General features: G+C 39.1%; 1 protein-coding gene across 1 annotated transcript in view; it reads left to right on the forward strand.

Moving 5' to 3' along the window:
* Positions 1 to 25981, forward strand: part of PLEKHH2 (pleckstrin homology, MyTH4 and FERM domain containing H2) — a 114279-nt gene that overhangs the window by 70174 nt on the left and 18124 nt on the right. The window contains exons 16-23 of the mRNA XM_025354654.1: positions 505 to 684; positions 3870 to 3978; positions 5749 to 5861; positions 12645 to 12824; positions 15511 to 15608; positions 17326 to 17503; positions 18422 to 18577; positions 20427 to 20524. Of these exons, the coding sequence (XP_025210439.1) occupies positions 505 to 684; positions 3870 to 3978; positions 5749 to 5861; positions 12645 to 12824; positions 15511 to 15608; positions 17326 to 17503; positions 18422 to 18577; positions 20427 to 20524 (1112 nt within the window). The remainder of the gene's footprint in view (positions 1 to 504; positions 685 to 3869; positions 3979 to 5748; positions 5862 to 12644; positions 12825 to 15510; positions 15609 to 17325; positions 17504 to 18421; positions 18578 to 20426; positions 20525 to 25981) is intronic.

Here is a 25981-nt window from a genome sequence, read left to right on the forward strand (position 1 = left end):
TCTTGGGCTCTTTGGTTGTTGCCACTACTTTTGTTACACTATGGATGATCAAATTGCCTCTAGGCATCATTTTTAAAAAGATATGTTATGCTTGTGTGGTGGCTCAGGCTTGTGATCCCAGCACTTTGGGAGACTGAGGCAGGAGGATTCTTTGAGCCCCGGAGTTTGAGACTGGCCTGGGGAATGTAGCAAGACCCTATCTCCAAACAAAAAAAAAATTTTTTTAATCAGCTGGTTATGGTGCCATGTGCCTGTAGTGCTAGCTATTTGGGAGGCTGAGATGGAAGGATCCCTTAAGCCCAGGAGTTCGAGGTTACAGTGAGGTTACTGATTGAGCCACTGCACTCCAGCCTGGGAGACCCAATCCTGTCTCTAAAAAAAAAAGGAAAATAAAAAAATTTAAAAGTGTGCTTTATAAATTTAAAAATGAAAAAGACTATGAAACATTTTAGTAGGAAAAGATTTAGAAAATGCCTTCCTCATAATTACTAACATTTACTTTAGTTTCCTTTAGGTCAGATCAAACTCTGGGAGGCTAAAGTGGAAGAGGTCGACCGATCTTGTGATTCAGATGAAGATTATGAAGCCAGTGGACGCAGTCTGTTATCCACACATTATACTATTGTTATCCATCCCAAAGACCAAGGTCCGACTTACCTCCTAATTGGATCCAAGCATGAAAAGGTATTCAAAGACTTATTGGTTGATTTAGAATGATGTAGACTAATATTATTCAGATATTTGTAATAATTGTCAAATCAATGTAATGGAAATAAGGAAGAAAATTTTGCTATAGACTTTCAACTCTGTTTTCAGAGATTATTTACCTCCCTGGAAATGAGCCTTGTTCAAATATGTCATTTTCCAATCCTGTTGGTAAAAGTGGTATCAAGGCTGAAATTAGTGCATGGAAGTGGAGGGCTAAAGGACCTTATGTTAAAAATGTGAATCTCTCAGACTGAGTATTTTTTGGTAAATCTAAGGACTCCATTTTATATTTTTGACTAATTTTATTAAAATTTGGGCTTAGATACTTTGGAAAATTAATTATTTTATGTATTATATGTGCATGTAGTCATTTATGATAAAGGAGGTATCACAAATTAATGGGTAAGTAATGTATCATTCAATACATAGGGTTATGTATTTATTATATATTGAGGAAATTGGCTACTTAGGAAACATTAGTTTTTCATCTCATACAGATAGCAAAATAATTTCCAGATGAATTTAAAGAGTTAAAAGAATTCAATGAAATTATTTTTTAAGAGGGCCTTTATCTGATTTCTGAATCAGAAGTACTTTCTAAGAAAACAAAAAGGTGGACCGGGCGCGGTGGCTCACGTCCATCCCAGCACTTTGGGAAGCTGAAGCAGGTGGATCACAAGGTCAGGAGATGGAGACCATCTTGGCCAACATGTTGAAACCCTGTCTCTGCTAAAATACAAAAATTAGCCAGGCAAGGTGGCGCGTGCCTGTAATCCCAGCTACTTGGGAGGCTGAGGCAGGGGAATCACTTGAACCCAGGAAGCAGAGGTTGCAGTGAACCGAGATCGCACCACTGAACTACAGCCTGGTGACAGAGCAAGACTCCATCTCAAAAAAAAAAAAGAAAGAAAGAAAGAATGAAAACAAAAAGGCAGTGTAAGAAATCAGAGTGCAAATGGTTGATAGATTTGACTATAAAAATTGAAATAATTCTTTCTGTCAAATATTGTCATAAATATGACTAAAAAGATAATACAGAAAACAAAATATTTCATGGATGGCTACTGTATCCTTAACATATAAACAACTCTTTATAGATTATTATTGTTACTATTGGTCATTGTTTTTGAGCACATGTATCAGGCCAAGTGCTAAGTATATCTCTTCTTCATCCTTCCAATTACCCTCTGTGGGAGGTGACCTTATTCCCATTTGTAGGTGGAAAGACTGAAGAACTTTTTTGTGGTCACACATCTGGCAAAAGGCAGAGTTGATATTAGACCCCTGTCTCTAACCACAGTGCCTGTGTTCCTGAACACTTGCCTCTGCTACCTCTCATTTGATTTGAAAAGGACTATGTTTCTAGTAGAAAAATGGAAAGAGGGCCTGACGAACAACTTACTGAGGAATTTAATGGCTAATGAATGCTTACACTCATCTGTAATCAAAGATATGCACATTTAAAAGTGATAAAGCTTTTATTGTCTCTGAGGTTATCAAAGATTTAAAAAATTATGCTAGTGAAGCTATGAGGAGGGAAGCACTCCTATACACTACTGGTGGGAATAGAAATTAGTGTAAATGCTTTGGAAAGTACTTTGAAAATATGTTTCAAGAATTCCTGAAAGTTTTCACGCCCTAGTAATGACTCATAATTCTATTTCAAAAAATATATACTAAGAAAATGTTGGCCAGGCACCGTAGCTCACGCCTGTAATCCTAGCACTTTGGGAGGCCAAGACAGGTGGATCACCTGAGGTCAGGAGTTCGAGGCCAGCCTGGCCAACCCGGTGAAACTCTGTCTCTACTAAAAATACAAAAAGTAGCTGGGCGTGGTGACAGGTGCCTGTAATCCTAGCTACTCAGGAGGCGGAGGCAGGAGAATCACTTGAACCTGGAGGCGGAGGTTGCAGTGAATCGAGATCATGCCGTTGCACTCCAGCCTGGGTGACATAGCAAGACTCTGTCTCAGAAAAAAAAGAAAAAGAAAAAGAAAGAGAAAGAAAATGTTAGTAAATGCAGCCAAACATTTATGTATAGTTTGTTCGACACAATACTCATTTAAAAAAAAAAAAAACAGAGTTTCACTCTGTCACTAGGCTAGAGTGCAGTGGCATGATCTTGGCTCACTGCAACCTCTGCCTCCCGGGTTCAAGAGATTCTCTTGCCTCAGCCTCCTGAACAGCTGCGACTACAGGCGTGCACCACAGCTGGGACTACAGGCGTGCACCACAATGCCCGGCTAATTTTTGTATTTTTAGTAGAGACAAGGTTTCACCACATTGGCCAGGCTGGTCTCAAACCCCTGACCTCAAGTGATCCACCCTCCTTGGCCTCTTAAAATGCTGGGATTACAGGTGTGAGCCACCATGCCCGGCCTATAATACTCTTTTTCAAGTAATTTTATTTTTTAAGGATTTTAAACATGGAAAATATAACATTTCCTTTTCAGTTAACAGGTGATAGCTGTCACAGTATTTTTTACCAGTGAGAAGTTAGTAACCATCATAACGTTCAGCAATAAGAAATTGCTTAAATAAATATGGTATGTCCATATGTGTAATAGAATATCCTGCAGTCATTAAAACTTGTTTATAAAGAATTTCTAGCAACAAGGGAGTGCTTGTACTATATTACTAAAATTCAGAAATTATCCTCTACTTTTAGAATAATTCAACTATGTAAAAATTTAATCTACATATATATTTTCATAGAGAAAAAAAAGACCAGAAATCTCTGGTGAATGGGATAAGATGGATATTATGTTTTCTTTAAATTTTCTGGATTTCCAAAATATCCTGTATGTATCACTCTGGGAGCCAGATTTTTAATTTCATAGGATTTATTTATTTTATAAAAGAATATCAGCTGGTTGTATTTAGTCTCTTAACATGTGTTATTCTTCTTAATTTTGTCATGCTTTTCTAAGACGCATCTGAAGAAAATAAGAAAAATGTGAATAATGGGAAAAGGTAATATAAACACAGTTCAAGTGAGCATGCCTCAGAATGGTTTGAATAAATGGCTTTTCATTATTATTCAAAATTAAAGCAAGTGGTTCGTTTCCATCTCAAAGTTTTCTACTGTTTATGCAAGTTTTTATTTTTTTGAGTAATCAAAACTGTGTCTTCACATTTCTGTTAATATGTTCTGATTTTCAGGACACCTGGCTTTACCATCTGACTGTTGCAGCTGGAAGCAACAATGTCAACGTTGGATCTGAATTTGAACAACTGGTTTGCAAATTGCTAAACATAGACGGGGAGCCTTGTAAGTTCATAAATATATAAATAAAGCTTTATGGTTTATGAAATGGACCTCAACCCACTTAGCCTAATGGAGTTTTCACTTAATGGGTTCCTGTTTCCCTGAAATATACCCACCTTTTCACTGCCTTTGTTCATCATGGGAGAAAATTCTCTCTGTGGCTCTTTGGCTGCAGGGACACCATCATTCCTTATTAGGCTGTGTCAGGTCACCTCCCTCGGCCTTTGCTTCCATTGCTCCTCTGCTTGGAATGCCCCCTTCCTTGGCAGTCCTCACCAACATAATGAAACCTCACCTAGCCTTAGGAGATCCCCCAGCCAGCCCCCTCCAGCTCAGCATCTGGCTCATAAAAGGTGCTTCATCAATGTTAAAATTATGTCCTAATACGCTTTGTCACTTAATTCTTTTATAGCAAGCTTGTCCAACCTGCAACCGACAGGTGGCATGCGGCCCAGCATGGCTTTGAATGTGACCCAACACAAATTCCTAAACTTTCTTAAAACATTACGAAATTTCTTTCTGAGGTTTTTTGTTTTTAAGCCCATCAGCTATCATTAGTGTTAATATATTTTATGTGTGGCCCAAGACAATTCTTCTTCCAATGTGGCCCAGGGAAACCAAAAGATTTATAGCATTTGTAATTTTGCATTGAAATTAAGTTTTTGTTTTGTTTTTGAGACGGAGTCTCACTCTGTCACCCAGGCTGGAGTGCAGTGGCATGATCTCAGCTCACTGCACCCTCTGCCTCTTGGGCTCAAGTGATCCTCCTGCCTCAGCCTTCTGAGTAGCTAGGACCACAGGCGTGCACCACCATGCCCAGCTAATTTTTGTATCGTTGGCAGAGATGGGGTTTCGTCATGGCAAAGGCTGGTCTTGAACTCCTGAGCTCAAGTAATCCGCCCACCTCGGCCTCCCAGAGTGCTGGCATTCCAGGCATGAGCCACTGTGCCTAGTCTGAAATGAATTTTTATGGCTAAGGTTTCCCCACTGAGAGTCTAGATTCTATCCTATGCTTTACACACTAAGAGAGACCATATTTTATTTGCCGTGTCCAACACAGGAATTTAATAAATATTGATTTTAGGAATGCCTTCAAGTTCCTCTTTATCTTTATATCTCTTTCTACTTTGGCTTCTCCTCTCTAGAGAAGTTCTAGATCTTTCTCCAGCTCTTTCTCATATATAGTCATGCCCACTACCTAGGTCACCAATCTTTAGCACATTTAAGCAATGTGTTAGTGCCCTGGTAGACTTATTGCAATAAATAGGCTTACTTATTGCAGCCTAGTAAATTAGGACCCAACTCTTCAAGATTATCCAAAACAAGAACATGTCTCACTCATAAATGGCAGCTAAACTGTGAGGATGCAAAGGCATAAGAATGACAGAATAGACTTTGGGGACTCAGGGGGAAAGGGTGGGAAGCGGGTGAGGCAAATCAGGTTCAGTATATACTGCTCAGGTGATGGGTGCACCAAAATCTTCCAAATCAACACTAAGGAACTTACTCATGTAACCAAATACCACCTATGGAAATTTTTTAAATTAATAAAAAAAAGAAAACAAACAAACAAACAAAAAAAACAGTAACATGAGAATCCCAATGGCCTGGCTACCAAAATAAAATAATGTTGCCAAAGAGTTTTTTTCTGACCTTTGTGACTTAAAGTTGTGAGCCAAGCCTGAATGAGCTAATGTCTAGAGGATGAATTTAATGGGAGGCCGAAATAAGTGGTTTATTCAGTTTTCTGTTCATATTTTATTCTGCATTTAGCCTCGCAGATATGGAGACACCCCACTTTGTGTCACAGTAAAGAAGGAATCATTTCTCCTCTGACAACTCTACCTTCTGAAGCCCTACAGACAGAAGCTATTAAATTATTTAAGGTAAAATATTTATACGTTGTTAAATTATTTAAGGTAAAATACTTATATGTTGTTAAATAATTGGAAAAAAATTAAAAATAACATTTTGCGTTACAAAATTTTACTCCAAGATAATTCAAAATGTGTTTATTATTATTAAGAATATTATTGAAATAAAATTGGTGAATTTAATATGCTTTCTTAGTGAGGATTTTGGATTTACTGAAATAAACTATTAATATGTATGGTTTGGGCAATGTGAAATACTTGGTATCAGATGAATCATTTCCCCTTTAACTTCTAATTTTCCACATCACACCAGGCACAGCACTGGGAGAGGGGTCAGCACTGTCTTTCCTCTCTAGTGTTACTCTCAGTTTCTTATTCCTCAATCTCTGTTAGAAATCCCTGATCACTCAAAACTTGCCATGCACCTTAGCACTCTTTATCGTTCTATCCCTATCATCAGTTACCTTCCAGTAACTCTTCAGATTTCTCTAAGGGCCAGGCGTGGTGGCTTAATCCTGTAATCCCAGCACTTTGGGAGGCCGAGGAGGGTGGATCACCTGAGGTCAGTTCAAGACCATCCTGGCCAACATGGTGAAACCCCATCACCACTAAAAATACAAAATTAGCTGGGCGTGGTGACACATACCTGTAACCTCAGCTACTTGGAAGACTGAGGCAGGAGAATTGCTTGAACCCAGGAGGTGGAGGTTGCAATGAGCTGAGATCACGCCACTGCACTCCAGCCTGGGCAACAAGAGTGAAATTAAGTCTCAAAAAAAAAAAAAAAAATTATCTAAGGATTTTAGCTCCCAACTCACATTCTCTACCTGAACTCTTGCAAATGACTGTTATCACTTCACTCACCAATGCCATGATTTTAAGATTCTTGACCTTCTAAATTCCAGTAAGCTTCACCTCTGGTCTCCTTCATCATCCCATTCTCCATGTCCACACCTGACTTCACCATTCCTCACAAGTACGTCACCTCTAAAAGCTTCAGTTCGAACATCTCTTTCTTTAAGCAGAATCCTAGCCTACAAGCTCTTATTTTTTTTTTTTTTATTCTTCCATGTTTTTCTTCATCTCTAAGACCTTTGTTTTGGACCATTTGCTTTCTTTGAGATCATAAGAACTGCATCTTGATTTTTCTTCCTTCCTTATCCAGTCTGGTTTGTTCCTATTAATTGTCATAGTTCCTTGGGACCCATACTTCCATGCACTCTTCAGCCAGATCCCAACCTAGATCAGTGCTATGTTTTCTGCTCCCAGGATAACCAGATGTGCAATGCTGCAGAGCATCAAACCGCCATGCAGTCTGATGTCAGTATAAATTCAGGGTCTTCCTCTGTCACAGCCAACTTTCTGCCTTTGTGCTTGTCTTTGGTCACATCCCCCTCAAACTCTCTACTTAAGAATACAGCAGAGAAACTTACCTTCTATTTCAGTGAGAAAGTTAGAGGACATCAGACATGACATGACCACTTCAAAGCCCTCCCCTTGCAGCTGGACACGGTGGCTCACGCCTGTAATCCCAGCACTTTGGGAGGCCGAGGCGGGCAGCTGATGAGGTCAGGATATCAAGACCATCCTGGCTAACATGGTGAAACCCCGTCTTTGCTAAAAAAATACAGAAATTAGCCGGGCGTGATGGCACGTGCCTGTAGTCCCAGTTACTTGGGAGGCTGAGGCAGGAGAATCGCATGAACGTAGGGGGTGGAGTTTGCAGTGAGCCGAGATCACGCCACTGCACTCCATCCTGAGTGGCAGAGCAAGACTCCGTCTCAAAAAAGAAAAAAAAGAAAAAGAAAAAGAAAAAAGCCCTCCACTTAACAGACAATCTTTCATCTCTTTTCTCCTCCACTCCTCCAGCCTCAGAATATGGTGGATCTTCTGTGTTTCCAAGTCTGGACTCTACACCAGGATCTTGGTACTTCATTTTCCCCTAGTCTCTTGGAGCTCAATCTCTTTCTTTTGGCTTTGTCTTGCCTAAGTTTCTCCCATCTCAAAAAATCTATTTGTTTATTAGATAATATTATGTATGGAGTTATTGTTAATTGCAGGGTCATGGATGGCTATAGAAAAAATCTTTATCAACTGGACATCCAGCCTGAAGTATTTATTGGTAAAGTAATAAAGTAATATGATATACATTAAAATACCCCAGAGGAAAAGAAAGTAGAGGTGGGGAGGTGGTGAAGTTTGGCAAAATGCTGATAATTATTGACACTGGGTGATGGGTACATAGGTGATTATTATGCTGTTCTCTACTTTTACACATTTTTAAAATTTCTATAATGGAAAGTTTAAAAATATCCACCTGTAGAGTACACCAATACCTAAATCAAGAAAGACTACACAAATATATTTGAAAATCTAGATGACATGGCCAATTTTATAAGAAAATATAAATGACCAAAATTGATTCCACAGGAAAAGGAAAATCTAAACAGAGGAGTTTACCAAACTTTATGTGTAGATAATTTCAATGCTGTTTAAATTGTCCCAAAGCATAGAAAAAGAAAGAAATTTTCCAAATTCAATTTTTTCTTTTACTTTTTACTTGGGACAATTTCCAACATATATGAGTAGAGAGAATATTACAATGAGGCCTAAAGTGCCCGTCTTTCAGATCCGCAGTCATCAACACATGGCCAATTTTGTTTTATTCTCCCATTCCCCACTGTACCCTAACTTTGGATTATTTTGAAGCAATCCTCGATCATTATATCACCATATTCTCTTTGTTAAATAAGTATCACTTTCATACAAGAGTGCAGCAAAGATTGTACAAAAATAATAAAATATTAGCAATCAGAATCCAGCATCATTTTAAGAATATTAAATCACTCAACTCAATAGCAAAAAACAAATAATCCAATTTTAAAATGGGCAAAAGATCTCAATAGACATTTCTCAAAAGAAGACACTCAAATGGCCAACAAGTATATGAATCAATGCTAAGCATTGCTAATCATCAGGGAAATGCAAATCAACATCATAATGAAATATCTGACCCCAGTTAAAATGGCTGTTATCAAAAAGACAGAAAATAATAAATGCTGTCAAGGATGCAGAGAAAGAGGAAAACTCATACACCATTGGTAGGAATATAAATTAGTACAGCAACTTTGGAAAACAGTGTGGAGGTTCCTCAAAAAACTAAAAATAGAACTACCATGTGATCTAGCAGTCTCACTGGGAGTATATCCAAATGAAAGGAAATCAGTATATTGAAGAGATATCTGCATTCCTATATTTACTGTAGCACTGTTCACAAGAACTGATATATGGAATCAACCTAAGTGTTCATCAGTAGATGAATGGATAAAGATAGGCCGGGCCAGTGGCTCAGGCCTGTAATCCTAGCACTTTGGGAGGCCAAGGCAGCCAGATCACTTGAGGCCAGGAGTTTGAGACCAGCCTGGCCAACATGGGTAAACCACATCTCTACTAAAAATACAACAATTAACTGGGCGTGGTGGCGCATGCCTGTAATCCCAGCTACTAGGGAGGCTGAGGCACAAGAATCACTTGAACCTGGGAGGTGGAGGTTGTAGTGAGTCGAGATCGTGCCACTGCACTCCAGCCTGGGTGACAGAGCAAGACTCTGTCTCAACAAAAAAAAAAAAAAAAAAGAAAGAAAATGTAGTATATATACACAATGGAATATTATTCAGCCATTGAGAAAAACAAAGCCCTGTCATTTGCAGCAACACAGATGGAAATAGATGGAATTGGAGAACGTTATGTTAAGTAAAATAAGCCAAGCACAGAAAGACAAACATCTCATGTTTTCACTCATAGGTGGAAGCTAAAAAAGTGGATTTCATAGAGGTAGATGGTAAAATAGAATGGTGGTTACCAGAGGCTGGGTAGTAGGGGGTGGAGGGATGAAAGGAGGTTGGTTAATAGGTACAAAAATACATTTATATAAAAAGAATAAGTTCTAGTGTTCAACAGCACAGTAGGGCAACTATAGTTAACAAGAACTTAGAGTGTATTTCAAAATGCTTAGAAGAGAACATTTGGAATGTTCCCAACACAAAGAAATTATAAATGTTAGAGGTAGTGGATATCCCATTCCCTTGATTTGATTTGATTACATGTTGCATGCATGTATCAAAAAACTCATATACTCCATTAATATATGCAGCTATTATGTGTCGATAACATTTTTTAATGTTAAAAAATGTTAAATCATGACTGAAAGGGATTTCTTCTAGGAAATTAAGGATGGCTAAGTATTAGGATATCTATTAATATTACTTACTGTTAGGGAGATAATCATATCTGTAGATGCTGAAAAGGCATTTGACAAATTTAACACTTATAGATAGCAATACATATATACTTCTTTAACATGACAAAATATTCCTGTTTTAGCTTAAAGCAAGCATCATGCTTTATGGAGAAATTTTGGAAACGTTTCCACTAAAGTGAGAAAAAGACAAAGATGTGCCCCATTATTTTTAAAATTTTTCAATTAAAGTATAAATTATATAAGGTTTGTCATTATTATTATTATTTGATATTCTGTTAGAGAACTAACCTATATAATTAGGCAGTAAATAAAAATATTTACAGATGGCATATTTGTATACCTAGAAAACCCAAAAGAACAAACTAAAAAACTGCTACACACGAAAAGAGAATTTGATAAGATAGTGAGAGGTACAAAATAAGCAAAAAACAAACGCTTTTATGTGTGCAAGCAACAACCAGTTAGAAGACAGAAAGGAAGAACTACTTTGGGCCATGATGAAGTTACAGGACTGGATTTGCCCTGCCAGTGGTTTTTAGACATTGAACGCAGGCAGTGCAGGACAGATTCTTCAGAAAACTAATGACATAAGCTCTATGATTGCTGCAGCTTACTGTCTGGAGAGATTCAAGACTGCTGTGCAGAGAGGGAGCACCCAAATAGAGCCTGGCAGTCTTCCTGAGTTGTGAAGACAGAGTTCAGAATTTGAGAAGGCCAAGGTAGACTTCACGGGGCTGATCGGGCACGGTGGCTCACCCTGTAACCCCAGCACTTTGGGAGACTGAGATGGGCGGATCACCTGAGATCAGGAGTCCAAGACCAGCCTGGTTAACATGCGGAAACTCCGTCTCTACTAAAAATACAAAAAGTAGCCAGGTGTGGTGGTTGGTGCCTGTAATCTCAGCTACTCGGGAGGCTGAGGTAGGAGAATCACTTGAACCCAAGAGGCAGAGGTTGCACTGAGCTCTGCACTCCAGCCTGGGTAACAGAGCAAGACTCCATCTCAAAACAAACAAACAAACAAACAAACAAACAAAAACAGGGCTGAGAGGAGAGAGCTAAAGAGAGGGAGGGAGGGAAAGCTCTGGAGATTTGAGTTTTCATCTGAGAACTGATAAGCATGTGTGTGTTTGAGGAAAGTACCTGAGGCTGAGGACAGAAAGACACAGGCAAAAACATTCCAGCTCACACAGAGCTGGAAATAGTTTTCCCATCTTCTAGAATGGAAAAATCTCTGATACGCTGGACATCAAATAGAGTGCACAGAAGGTGATTGCCTCTGGAATGGGGCCCAGATAGTACTAAATATAAGGCTGTTCTGGTCCACTCTAAGAAACTTAAAAGAGACCTTGGAAGAATCAAACCGTTTCCAAGTAATTTAACTATCATCTGAGAGCAAAACTAAAAACTATTTAAAGCATCCCAAAAAGTCCAGTGCCCAAGAATATAACATTTACAATGTCTGCATCCAGTCAAAGATCACCAGGCATACAGAGAATCAGATCAAGTATGACATACAATGGGTAAGAAAAAGTAATCATAGAAACATATCTAGAAATGATGCAGGTGATGGTAGATAAGGACATCTCTGTGTATCTGTTGTCTATTGTTACATTTACCATTTCCCCAACACTTAGTGACTTACAACATTTGGTATTTCACACAGTTTTGAAGGGTCAGGAATCTGGAAGCAGTTTAGCTGGGTGGTTCTGACTCATAGTCTCCTGATGGTACCATCAAGCTGTCAGCGGGGGCAGCAGGCATCTGAAGATTGGAATGGGGCTAGAGGATTCCAAACTCTCTCACGTGGCTGTTGGCAAAGAAGCCTCAATTCCTCACTACATGGACCTCTCCAAATGACTGCTCAAGACATGGCAGCTGCCTTCCCCAGAGCAAATGATCTAACGGGGAAAGAGAGAGAGTGACCAAGATGGAAGTGCATTGTTTTTTATAAGCTAATCTTAGAAATGGCATGCCACATTCTACCGTTCACACAGACCAACACTGGTAGAATACAGGAGGGGATTACCTACGGATCTGAATGTCAGGATGTGGAGCTCACGGAGGACCACTTTGGAGACTGGCCACCATACTTCACGTGTTCAGGAAGGTAGAGGAAAGCATGAGCATTTTAAGAAGAGTAAGAGAAGAGATTTAAAAGACTCAAATTGAATTTTTAGAGATGAAAAATGCAATGACTAAAATGAAAAATACACTGGATGAGATTCACATGTATTTGGAAGCTCTGTTAATAAGTATGTAGATGTTTAGGACTGTTATGTCTTCTAGATGAACTGACCCCTCTATCATTATAAAATGACCCTCTTTATCTCTGGCAGAATTCCTTGCTCTGAAATCTACTTTGTCTGCTATTATTGTAGCGATTCCAGATTTCTTTTGATTAGTGTTATCATAATATATCCTTTTCCATCATTTTAAACAAAAACTACTGCTGAAAAGAGAATCAATATAATTCATGCAGAATAAATCTACTCACTCCTCACCTTGAATATATCTGTTTTTGTTTAATTCAGACCTGCCAGCTTTTTATAAATGCTGCAGTTGACTCTCCTGCAATTGATTACCACATATCTCTAGCCCAGAGTGCTTTGCAAATCTGCCTGACACATCCTGAGCTGCAGAATGAAATTTGCTGTCAGCTTATTAAACAGACAAGACGAAGACAGCCACAGAATCAACCAGGACCATTGCAGGTAGATATTGATATTGATACATATACATGCAATTTAAAGTGATACTGTTTTTCTGATTGTAAGAATGATACACATTCAGCATAGACATTTGGAGAACACAAAAAGTGCAGAAGGAAAAATAGGTATTAATATTTTGATGTCTACCTTTTTGGTTTATTTATATATTTATATGTTTATATATACATGTATGTATGTTGGTGTGTGCACACTCACAGATTTTTATATTGCTGGCATTACAGTGTGTATACTACTTTTTTAAACTAGAAAATAATCATTTCCCCTGTATCCTTAGACATTCTTCAAAACATTAATGGTCATGTTAACATTAAGTACTATACATTTAGGTTTTTCCAAATTTTTTCTTTTTTTTTTTTTTTTGAGACAGAGTGTGGCTCTGTTGCCCAGGCTGGAGTGCAGTGGCCGGATCTCAGCTCACTGCAAGCCCCGCCTCCCGGGTTCACGCCATTCTCCTGCCTCAGCCTCCCGAGTAGCTGGGACTACAGGCGCCCGCCACCTCGCCCGGCTAATTTTTTTTGTATTTTAGTAGAGACGGGGTTTCACCGTGTTAGCCAGGATGGTCTCGATCTCCTGAACTCGTGATCCGCCCGTCTCGGCCTCCCAAAGTGCTGGGATTACAGGCTTGAGCCACCGCGCCCGGCCTCAAATTTTTTCTATAATACATACCTCTGCAGTAGACATCTTTGAACCTAAATGAGATGGAGTTTCACTCTTATTGCCCAGGCTGGAGTGCAATGGCACAATCTCGGCTCACTGCAACTTCTACCTCCCGGGTTCAGCAATTCTCCTGTCTCAGCCTCCCAAGTGACTGAGATTACAGGCATGTGCCAACACTCGTGGCTAATTTTGTATTTTTAGTAGAGATGGGGTTTCACCATGTTGATCAGGGTGGCCTTGAACTCCTGACCTCAGGTGATCCACCCACCCCGGCCTCCCAAAGTACTGGGATTACAGGCGTGAGCCACCGCACCCACTAGGAACCTAAATCTTGTGGACAGGTCCAGCAAATTCCTTTGAACTCATTTTTAGAATTTTCTTATATCTTCAACAACATTCAGTATATTTTAAATTCTTAACAGGTAAAAAATGTTATTTCACTATTGAATCAGGATGCTTTCCTTTATTAGTGCAGTTAAATACATTTTTCAGGTGTTTGGTAGTCATCTGTGTTTACTCTTCAATGAACACCTGTTTTTATCTTTGTGTTTTGACTCCCTGTTAGCCACAGGATAAATCAGGAATTTCTTACCTTAGCATATAGGACTCTCAGGGTTGGATCCAGGTTTGTGAGACTTGAAGCTTATACAGTTTGGGAAATGCTCTTTAAGACAAAGACTTGAAAATGGATTACTTTTGCACATTTTAGAAATCATATGACCATGTAAACACAGTTAATATTAGGCCTTTCCCAGGACCTGTGCCCAAGAGGGAATCTGAAGCTTAAGCTTCATCTGCATCAAGAACACCATAATCTGGCACCACTGGCCCCTCCTTCTCCACTTCCTGCCTCCAGCAGACAGTGAATGAATAAATACGCCCCATCCTTCAAACACACTCCGCCTTTGCAATATTCTCCACCTTGCACCTGATGGTATTCCTGTTACCTGGATCCCTCCTCTTCCTTCCCTCCCATAGACTTTATAGCCCAGCCCAAGCAACATATTCCCTGTGATCCCTTCTCTGACTCCACAAGAAGTTAGTCATTCCTTCCATTGGTTATGCTTTAAAAAGTTAATACATGGTATTATACCAAATATAATACCATGTATTATAATTTACTGTTTACATATATAACTGTCTCCTACTAGACTGTAGGCTCCTTAAGGGCAGGGACAATGCCTATTTCTCCCTCTTTTTTAATATAAGGTTTTAAAAATGACTGCAAATTATATATAACAAACAAGGACAAAGAAGATCTGTATCCTACTTTTACATTTATGTACTCTAAAGAGTTTGTCTAATGCTTAACATTTTTTAACAAATGCAGTGCTTTATAGGATAAAGAAATAAAAATTTTGTTGTTGTTGTTTGAAGACATTTTTTTACCTTGTTTAGTGGTCGAGCATTAACCACCATGTTCTTCAGAAGAGAATTCTGCTGTAACATGTTTTATACTTCCTCAAAAAAATATAGAAAGGAGAATACAGAACAGAGCAAAGGAAAAATAAAAATCACATATATTGCTGTTACCTAAAGATAACCTCCGTTAATATTTTTATACTTGTCCCTTATTTATGTATGTAGATACATATGTATGTGTAGGTAGCTTGGTTTTGATTTAGGGCATGTGTTTTTTACTGTTTTGCAATCTGCCTTTTTCAAAACTATTACTTGTATTTCAATGAATGAGTTAATACATAAGTGAACAAAAAAGAAACAATGTTTCTAATCTTTGAGTGTGATGTCAAAAAGGAGCACCACGTCTGCTTGTGCCTTGGTTCCTCTGTTGTAGATAACCATATACACAACTAGATGGATCATAGATCTGACCCAATGTAGAGTTTTTTGTTTTTAACCTATAATAAATGCTGTAAACAGATCATGCATATGTGAAAGAAACAAAACGTTTTTGGGTTAAAAGAGACTGTCATGAGCCCATTACACTCACTCTGATGTGGATCTCTGACTGGCACGTGGTATCTAACCTATGGTGCTTCTTCCTGCCCAGGGCTGGCAGCTCTTGGCGCTCTGCGTTGGGCTCTTCCTTCCCCATCATCCTTTCCTGTGGCTCCTCAGGCTTCACCTAAAGAGGAATGCAGATTCCAGGTGTGCAGCATACTAGCCAGCTGAACTGTTTATGTGGTCTCTGAAAGTCTACGATAAATCATAAGTATCTAATGATCTGCCAGGTACATTTTTAGAAGAATGTATGAAACAAATATTGGTACAGGAAGCCTTTGGTTATTAATGTGGAACTAGGAAAATACTTCCTTTGTTATGTTAAATCTCTTAGGGAAGATTGCAATAAATACTTGAAAAACTGACAGAGAGTATTTTTAAGTGAAAAGTGTATTTGCATCGCAAGTATGAATGACTTAGCATTAGTGGGTGTTCATTCAATAAAAGCAACTATTTTGTTTCCTTAGTTTTCCCTTTTACTATTTTTCTCCACATTAAATTCTTTTATGTGAACAATTTCCCCCATGGTCTTCCCTCCTTTTCTAATTGGATGTATTTGAGTTACTTCAGAATTGTTACTCCTTTGAAAAACACATTTAAATTTCAACTTCCAGAATGGCTTTCTTACTCTGGGACCCAGGTCACTCAGCCAAGGCTCATCCAGGGTCATTTTGTCCACCAAGAGGTTTGCGTCAGGTTGCTTAAATAAACTCCTGGACTAAAACAAACACAGTAAAAGAAACAAACAAACAAACCGAACTTGGAAGCAATAGGAAAATATTCTACAGTTCATAATACATTTTGGGGCCTCTGTGATCAAGGTCATCTGTGATCAAGATCATGTCATTTCAGTTGCAGTCATTGAGGAGCCCCTAGACAAGGATCTGCCTACAGGGCACTTGAATACAAACATATTTGACAGGTGTTATCAATCTGCTTGAATAAGCAGTAAAATTTATGTATAACAAACAAGGGCAAATAAGATCTCTATCCAACTTTTACATTTATTTACTCAAATGAGTTTGTCTAATGCTTAACATTTTCTAACAAATGCAGTGTTTTTTATAGAATAAAGAAAGAAAACATTTTTATTTTTGTTTGAGGATTTTCTTTTTTTTTTTTTTTTTTTGAGACAGGGTCTCGCTCTGTCACCTAGGCTGGAGTACAGTGGCACATTCTTTGCTCACTGCAACCTCCATCTCCAAGGTTCAAGTGATTCTCCTGCCTCAGCCTCCCAAGTAGCTGGGACTACATGCGTGTGCCACCATACCTGCCTAATTTTTTGTATTTTTAATAAAGACAGGATTTCACCATGTTGACGAGGCTGGTCTCGAACTCCTGACCTCAGGTGATCTGCCCGCCTCAACCTCCCAAAGTGCTAGGATTACAGGCAGGAACCACCACACCTGGCCTGAAAGCATTTTCTTTTTCTTTTTTTTTTTTTTTTACCTTGTTTAGTGGTCAAGCATTAACCACCATGTTCTTCAGAAGAGAATTCTGCTGTAACATGTTTTTATAGGTTACTCTCTACTATTCTTCATGCAATTGCTTTCTTTATATTTGTTAATATTAAATCACTATATATTGACATGACTGGTAATTTTAAATTCAGCTTGTGACTGTAATAATACAGTAAAGATGAAGAATGCTTTTTGGGGAGGTTTGAGTGAGGCAGTTACAAAAATAAAGAAGTTGGAATTTGAGGAAAGTTACAGCAGTTTAGTATTATCATTCAAAAAAAGTTACTGTCAAAATTAGCCTAATACATTGTGATAATGTACAAGGGATGCTTTCTTAATGGTTGCATATATTAGGTTGTCAATTAAATTTATTCTTAGATTTTATCTTAGGTTTTGTATTACAGGACAGAATTTGGAAAATATGCCATTTACTGCCAGCGTTGTGTAGAAAGAACGCAACAAAATGGTGACAGAGAAGCAAGACCCTCAAGGATGGAAATTCTTTCAACTCTTCTCCGAAACCCTTATCACCATTCTTTGCCCTTTAGTATACCGGTGCACTTCATGAATGGGATATACCAGGTAGGTTACTTGATGAAAATATGCTTAGCCGACAATCCTATGTGCAACCTCTGTTATAGGGAACAGAGACTTCTCTGCCTACTTTTGTCAGCACCTGGCAGTGACAAACATGAAAATATATTAGACTTACTATCAGAACAGCTGAGTTTTGAAACAGTTTTGCTACAAAGGATTCGCACTAATAACAAATCCATATTGAACTGAATAAGGGACGGGCTTCACTGCCATTATGATTCTGATGGACAGAAAAATCAAAAACATTTTGGTTGGGGCTTTTTCCCATCAGTACACCTGCTAGGTGTGGAAATAATTACTGATACTGGGTGTGTACAATTTTAGTCTCTTTTAAAATCTCCAAATCTCAGAAATTATCTGGGAAGACTTCACTGGGCCCTTCCAATTCTCAGATCTAGATGCTTGCTTATTAATTGAAGCAAACATGTTCCTAAACTAGCAATTAGTCTTTGTAACCATATGCCTTTTATCACAGAATTCAGATACTTAACTGCCTATTAAAGAAACAAACATTAAATACATAAAAGTGTTCATTTATTTAAACATATTTCTGGTTTATTTTCTTCCATTTGATGAAAGATTGCATATTGTACTATAGTTCTTGGTTTGTTTCTAATGAGTAAGCATCATATCTTTGCAAAATATTTATAGCTGTCAGTTGATCATTCTATTTTAGATTTGTGTCTGTTTGCTGAAGCCAAGATTTTTGAGTTCTTCAGCAAGCTAATTGCTGAGGTAACCTTGTTAATTTTCTCCAGAGGAGCTTTGGAAAAAAAAGTTAAAGCACCTAGAAAAATATGTTATCATTAATCATGCATCAAGCATGCTCTGTTTTATCCTCAAAATCTCAGTTTGAAACTATATATTTCTTATTAAGAGAACTGTTTTGTTACTTCTGTCTAGGTAGTTGGTTTTGACGCATCTACCACAGTGGAAGAATTTTTGAATACTTTGAACCAGGACACAGGAATGAGGAAACCAGCGCAGTCTGGATTTGCATTGTTCACTGACGATCCTTCTGGCAGAGATTTAGAGCACTGTCTTCAAGGAAACATCAAGGTGAAACCAAGTCCTTTTTAGGAGCCAAGCCCAATGAACAGCAAAGAAGCTGCTCTTTACAAGAAGAGTACACTTTGCAAGAAGTTTAGTTTAGGAGTTTTCCAAAAATTTAACCAATCTAATCTCCACGATAAGAAAAAAAATACAGGACTTTGTTAAACTCATAGAATTCTGAATATACAATCTCTACATTTATACATTCCATATTAAAGAGAGGAAAAGTGTTAGTAGTGGAAATGATACTCTAAATATTAGGAGACTAAGGGTAGATATGTAGAAGTGCTAATAAAATGACTTTCCTTTTTTTTATCATTTATTTAACAATACTTACTAAACTGTTTTATCTCTTACCAAACTATTGTTATCTCAGGGGCTGACTGGACTCTGTGGGGAATACAAAAGGACCAGAAATAGTCCCTGCCCACAGTGAACTTAAAATTTGCTTAGGGAAGAGCAACGTTATACACAGATAACCTTGAACTAGAGTTGAAAGTGATGAGTTTTAAGAGTGCTGTGAACTTTGCACAGAAAGAGGGAGATTAAGTTCAGCATTGGGAGTTAGGGAAGGCCTGAGCTGGAAATGAAAAATGGTTTAGGAAACAGACCTGTGGTCGGGTGCAGTGGCTTACATCTGTAATCCAAGCACTTTGGGAGGCCGGGACAGGTGGATCATTTGAGGCCAGGAGTTTGAGACCAGCCTGGGGAGCATGGCAAAAACCCATCTCTACTGAAAATACAAAAATTAGCCAGGCACGGTGCCGCAAGCCTGTCGTCCCAGCTATTCTTGAGCCCATGAGGTCAAGGCTGCAGTGAGCCGTGATCACACCCCTGCACTCCAGCCTGAGCGACAGAGCAAGATTGTCTCAAAAAAAAAAAAAAAAGAAAAGAAAAGAAAAGAAAGAAAGAAAACAGACCTGTGGAAATGAAAAAGGAGGGATTTTAAAAGAATCTTTTCCAGATCATAGTAAAATAACTTTAATAGAGCTTCCATTTAGTAATGGCAATAATATATATAGAATTAGGCCAGTGGGGTGGATCACGCCTGTAATCCCAGCACTTTGGGAGGCTAAGGGAGGCAGATCATTTGAGGTCAGGAGTTTAAGACCAGCCTGATCAACGTGGTGAAACGCTGTCTCTACTAAAAATACAAAAATAATTAACCAGGCATGGTGGCGGGTACCTGTAGTCTCAGCTACTCAGGAGGCTGAAGCGGGAGAATCACTTGAACCCAGGAGGCAGAGGTTGTAGTGAGCCAAGATCGTGCCACTGTACTTCAGCCTGGGCGGCACAGTGAGACTCCATCTCAATTAAAAGAAAAAAATAGAATTATAGAACCACAAGGGACCTTAGAGAAACAATGCACTTATTTTGCAAATGAAAAAACTGAGGCCTAGAGAGGGAAATGAGTTATCCAAAATCGAATAGCTAGACCTGGGTCTAGACCCTTTCCATAAATTATATTTCAGATTTCTTTGGTATAACTTTACTTATTACAATCTTTTTGAACTCGGAAGATGAAAAAGTTACTTCTTTAGTGACCGAATCATGAAAAAATCCCTGGAATCTTCTTGTTTCCAGTTTCAGGCAGTCATACACTAAGATTCCTTTCTGAGTAAAAAATGCATGGCCACAGTCCAGAGTTAATGTGTGTCCAAAAGGGTAAGTGGACCAAAGAGCAATTTATGATGACATCCTAAACTCAGAGCTGCATAGAGGCTGAAAACAAAAAGCTTGAGTACATTTGGTTTGATCATATTAATGGAAAAATTTCAGTCTGCAGCACACTTGTCTTCAGAAAAATGTTGATTTGAAAAGTACTGTAAATCTCAATTTTCCACTTCCTTTCTAGATTTGTGACATTATTTCCAAATGGGAACAGGCTTCCAAAGAACAGCAGCCTGGAAAATGTGAAGGTACAAGGACTGTTCGTCTGACATACAAAAACAGGTGTGTAATACGCATCCAGATGCCGAAGCATGAGTATACAATATGTTCAAATAATACAGGTGTGTAATACTGCATCCAGATGCCGAAGCATGAGTATACAATATGTTCAAATAATACAGGTGTGTAATACTGCATCCAGATGCCGAAGTGTGAGTATACAATATGTTCAAATAATGCACCTACTATTTACCTTTCTATTGAATGCCTTAAAAATTATTTATTTGTAAGTTTGTCTTTCTATAAATGATAACTCTGTTTCTATAGGAAAAAAACTTGTCACGTAAAGTTTTGTTTCTAATTCTAGTCTCTTAATGTCATAAAGAATTGTATTTTATAAAAATATGCTTTTAGACAAAGATTAGAAACACTAGGTCTCAGCTGAGCACGGTGGCTCACGCCTATAATCCCAGCACTTTGGGAGGCCAAGGTGGGCAGATAGGTCAGGAGTTTGAGACCTGCCTAGCCAACATGGCAAAACCCCACCTCTACTAAAAATACAAAAATTAGCCAGGTGTGGTGGCATGGGCCTGTAATCCCAGCTACTCAGACAGCTGAGGTGGGAGGATCACCTGAGCCCAGGAGGTTGAGACTGCAGTGAGCCATGATTGTACCACTGCACTCCACACTCCTGCCTGGACAACAGAGTGAAACCCTGTCTCAAAACAAACAAAAAATACACACACACACAAGCATAGAAACTATGGAAAAAAATAGCTGCTCTCTCAGAGTAGTTGATACAAGGATGCATTTTTCACTTTCATAATTTCCTTTAACAGTATTATTACATTTTTCATAAAGACTGAATACTTTAATACCCTACTGCAGATCTGTAGTAAGAAGAGATACCTATGTTTCTTTGGGAGGCCGAGGCAGGTGGATCACGAGGTCAGGAGATTGATACCATCCTGGCTAACATGGTGAAACCCCATCTCTACTAAAAAGGCAAAAAATTAGCCGGGCGCAGTGGTGGGCGCTTGTATTCCCAACTACTCGGGAGGCTGAGGCAGGAGAACGGCGTGAACCCGGGAGGTGGAGCTTGCAGTGAGCTGAGATCCGGCCACTGCACTCCAGCCTGGGCGACGGAGCAAAACTCCATCTCAAAATATATATATATATATATATAAATAAATAAAAAGAAGAGATACCTATGTTTGCCTCAGTCTTTTGGAAGTCATATATTCTTTATACTCATATTTATTCCTTCTCAGTCTTTCATTCTCATTTTTCTCTTTCTTTCTGCCTCTCTCTCTCTCTCGGTGTTCACCAAGCTTCAACTATAAGGCCTATCACTTAGCTAGATGCTATGAATAAAATTGTAATAAATACAGACAGACGCAGTCCCTGATCTTTTGGAATCTACGGGTTAGCGAGGAAGACAACTGTTGGGCATATCCTCACTCTAATGAGTGTGTAATGACACAGTACATTCTCTGAAGGGAGAGAGAGGTACTGTGAGGGCACACAACAGTGAGCCTGACCTAGACGGGAGACCTCGGGAAACTCCTCTGAGGAAATGATGTTTACGCCAAGTTCAGAGGGAGATGGGAGTGGGAACATCAAAATGCATAGAAAAGAATGTTCAAAGGCCCAAAGGCCTGTTGAGGGAGGCTGCTCAGCTTGTGTCAGGAATTGAGAAAATGCCAGAGAATCCAGAGCACACACCATCTCTACGGATAAAATGGTAATGTACTTTGGCACGTAGTCAGGAACCAGATTTCCTTTCTTTCTTTTTAAATATTTTCATTTCTTTCATGTATTAGCAAAAGGTAGTACTTAATAAACACTATTAACTGACCAGCTCACATTAATTATAACAAAATAATGGTATTTTGCTGGTTTTATTTGAGTCTTATACCCTGTCAATTCAGGAATCTATAAAATGTTAGACCCAGAGCCTGGTGGAATTATTGGAGTCGTACTCAGAGGCCTCTTTTTGGAAGATGTTCAGACTTAAAATTGGAATGTAAGAATTGAAGACACTATGTACCATAAAGGATGTAATAGCCGTTGATCCACTTTAAAAGTTCTTGTTCTAATAGTCTATCCCACAGAAATACCCAGATAAGTGGGCAGAGTATTCCAGTATGTCCCAGTATCTTCCTTGTCATATTTTTGTCATATTCTTTGACAATGTTTTTGTGAAAAATTTGGGACAGACACTTACATGTTTATTAATAGGGAGATCAATTAAATAAATATGGCACATTCATATTTTGGACTCTTCTCTCATCCAGTTGGCCACTTAAAAGGCCACCCAGTATTTGAACAGACTCTGTTGATCTGAATAAATGGTGGTTGTGAACACTGGAGCTTCTTTATTCAGGGGCTAATGAGCTGTGATGATTTGCCAGAGGTTCAAGTAACAAGAAAGTGACTATTAATCTTTGGTATCTAAGGTTTTAAAATCATACATTCCTGGAGATAAGCAATATTGCATAGATATTGGAAATCTAATAGGCATCACCTCTGGAGGGACCTGTTTCCCTTGAGGGCAACCTTTATCAATGTGTCAATGGCCCTTTGGTGAGGACAGCAGGCTAGGAGACTTGGACCCTCTAGATTATTATTGTAGTTCTGTTTAATGTGGAGCAGTAGTTCCCAACGTGGGCCCCACACTAGCAGCCTCAGGACCACGTGGAACATGTTAGAAATGCAAATCATTAGGCCCCACTTCAGACCCACTGAGTCAGAATTTCTGGGGGTGGAGCCCAGGAGTCCGTGTTTTGACGGCTCTCCAGATAATTCTTCCATGTGCTGGGTTTTGAGAAGCACTGACCTAAAGGTCCTCATCGCTGCCCCTGCCTCTTGACCTCAGCCTTTGTGGAAGGAGCCAGCTCCTGGACCTGGCCTGCCAGAGACATTTATGAGGAAGAGGTTCAGGCATTCTCTTTTATTTTATTTTTTATTTACTTATTTTTTTTGAGATGGAGCTTCCCTCTTGTCGCCCAGGCTACTGGAGTGCAATGGCGCGATCTCGGCTCACCGCAACCTCTGCCTCCCAGGTTCAAGCGATTCTCCTGCCTCAGCCTCCTGAATAGCTAGGATTACAAGCGCCTGCCACCATGCCCAGCTAATTTTTGTATTTTTAGTAGAAACAGGGTTTCACCATGTTGTCCAGGCAGGTATCGAACTCCTGACCTCAGGTGATCCACCCGCCTCAGCCTCGCAAAGTGCTGGGATTACAGGTGTGAGCCACCGTGCCTGGCCAAGACTATTCCTAATAATCTTATGAATGCTTATGAAATCTTATGAATTCCTAAACCTTATGAATGCTTAATACATACCAACTCTGATGATGATGGCTATGATTGGAACTAAAGTGAAATTTGGATACAATTTGGATATGAAAAACAGATTAAAAAAATGCTTCAAGTCTAACAAACACCACAAGGAAGGACAAAGAGAGTCGTGAATAAAAATTTTTTGGTTGACAATTGGTTGAGTTTATCCAAAGACCTGGGATCAATAGAAAGGAATGTCTGGGTTGCAATAAGAGGTGGTGGAGTCCTCACTTCAAGTTGTTCTGCCTTTCTAGACCAAACCAATGGATTTCTTAAGTGTATTTGACTGATGTCTTATGCCTCCCTAAAATGTGTAAAACCAAGCAGCACCCCGACCACCTTGGGCACGTGTTCTCAGGACCTCCTGATGTCTGTGGCACAGGCCATGGTCACTCATATTTGACTCAGAATAAATCTCTTCAAAAAAATTTTTTTTTGAAAAAGAGTTGTGAATAACAGATGATGATTACCTTGTTTAAAAATAAAGCCTCATGACAATGTCTTTGACATCAGGAAAAAAAGTAACTCAACTGAAAGGCTTAATTTTTAACAGAACTCTGAAATGGCTGGATACCCACAGCTGTGAGAAAGTACTGTTTCTAAACATGGCCATGCTTTGCATGTGTTTATAAGTAGCTTAGACAATGAGCCCTAATTTCTAGTGATACAGTTAGGAGGGAACCTTGCTGTGACCTGTCACACAGCCAAGGACCTGATTCTTCATCTGCCAAGCATCATGGTAATAAACAAAGCTAAAATATCAATCCTCTTTATCATGGAATTTTAAATTGATACTTAGCAAGTGATAGAATTTTAATGATTTAGATTCAGGTATGAAAGATCTAATTAATCGGTTTTGAACTTGTTCTCATAGACAATCGTTGGCAACTAACATTTAAATTCTATTCACAGTTAAGCTTCTTATTTAATTTGATTTCTCACTGTGTTTTTGAAGTTGTAAGAGCCATGGCATGTTTTTAACAAAACTGGCCACAGCCAAGAAGTTTAAGCCAAGAAATGGAGTTTATCCCATTTCTCCTAGCTATGTTCACACTAAAAAAAATTGCAGGATCAAGAGACTTTCATGTGGACTGGGCATGGTGACTCACGCCTGTAATCCCAGCACTTTGGGATCCGAGGTGGGCGGATCACCTGAGGTCAGGAGTTCAAGACCAGCCTGGTCAACTTGGTGAAACCTTGTCTCTACTAAAAATACAAAAATTAGCTGGGCGTGGTGGCATGTGCCTGTAGTCCCAGCTACATGGCAGGCTGGGGCAGGAGAATCGCAGGAACCCAGGAGGCAGAGGTTGCGGTGAGCCAAGATCATGCCACTGCACTCCAGTCTGGGTTGTAACAGAGCAGGACTCCATCTCAAAAAAGAAAAGAGACTCTCGTGATTCCAGAGAACTCTGGAGAATACTACTACTAGTACTACTAGTACTACTAACCTGCATTTGTTGAACATTTACCTAACATCAGGCCCTATTCTGAACTCTTTGTATGCATTCTTATATAATCCTTACAACTCTTTGAGGTTCTATTATTATTTCCATCTCACAGATGAGGTAACTGAAGCTTTAGAGAGTTAAGTCACTTGCCTAAGACTATGAAAGGGAATTCTTCAGGCTTTTTTGGCAAATTCCTGTACTTAGCCATTCTCACATACCATTTATTTGTCCATTCGTGCCATCTACCAGTGCCAAGCCTTGTTTGAAGCCTTGGGAATTCCAAGGTGAATAGAGTTTCCTTACCCTTTAGAATCTTCCAGTTTATAGGGAGAGGCAGACATGAACTCTTAGAAGTGCAATCAATGCTATAACAGGAAGAATGTAGCACAGGAGTGAAGAACATGGGCTGGAGACAGGCTGCCTGGGTTAGAATCCTGGCTCTACCACTTACTATGTGGCCCTGAGCAAGTCACTTAACATCTCTGTGCCTCAGGTACCCTGTATGTGAAATGGAGGTCAAAATGATTCCCACCTCTAGGGTTGTCTGAAGGATTAAATGTTGGCAATTGTAAAGCACTTGGTTCAGAGCCTGCCACATAGTAAATGCTTTGTAGATATTTGTCATTACCATGAATATGACGTGCATGTACAAGAGGTTGTAGGGACATAGAGGAAGACTGCAGAGTGGTGACTTCTGAGCAGATGACTGGAGGTTGGATGCCACTGAG

This window comes from Theropithecus gelada, chromosome 13 (assembly GCF_003255815.1).
Source record: "Theropithecus gelada isolate Dixy chromosome 13, Tgel_1.0, whole genome shotgun sequence".
In the NCBI taxonomy this organism is placed as follows: Eukaryota; Metazoa; Chordata; class Mammalia; order Primates; family Cercopithecidae; genus Theropithecus; species Theropithecus gelada.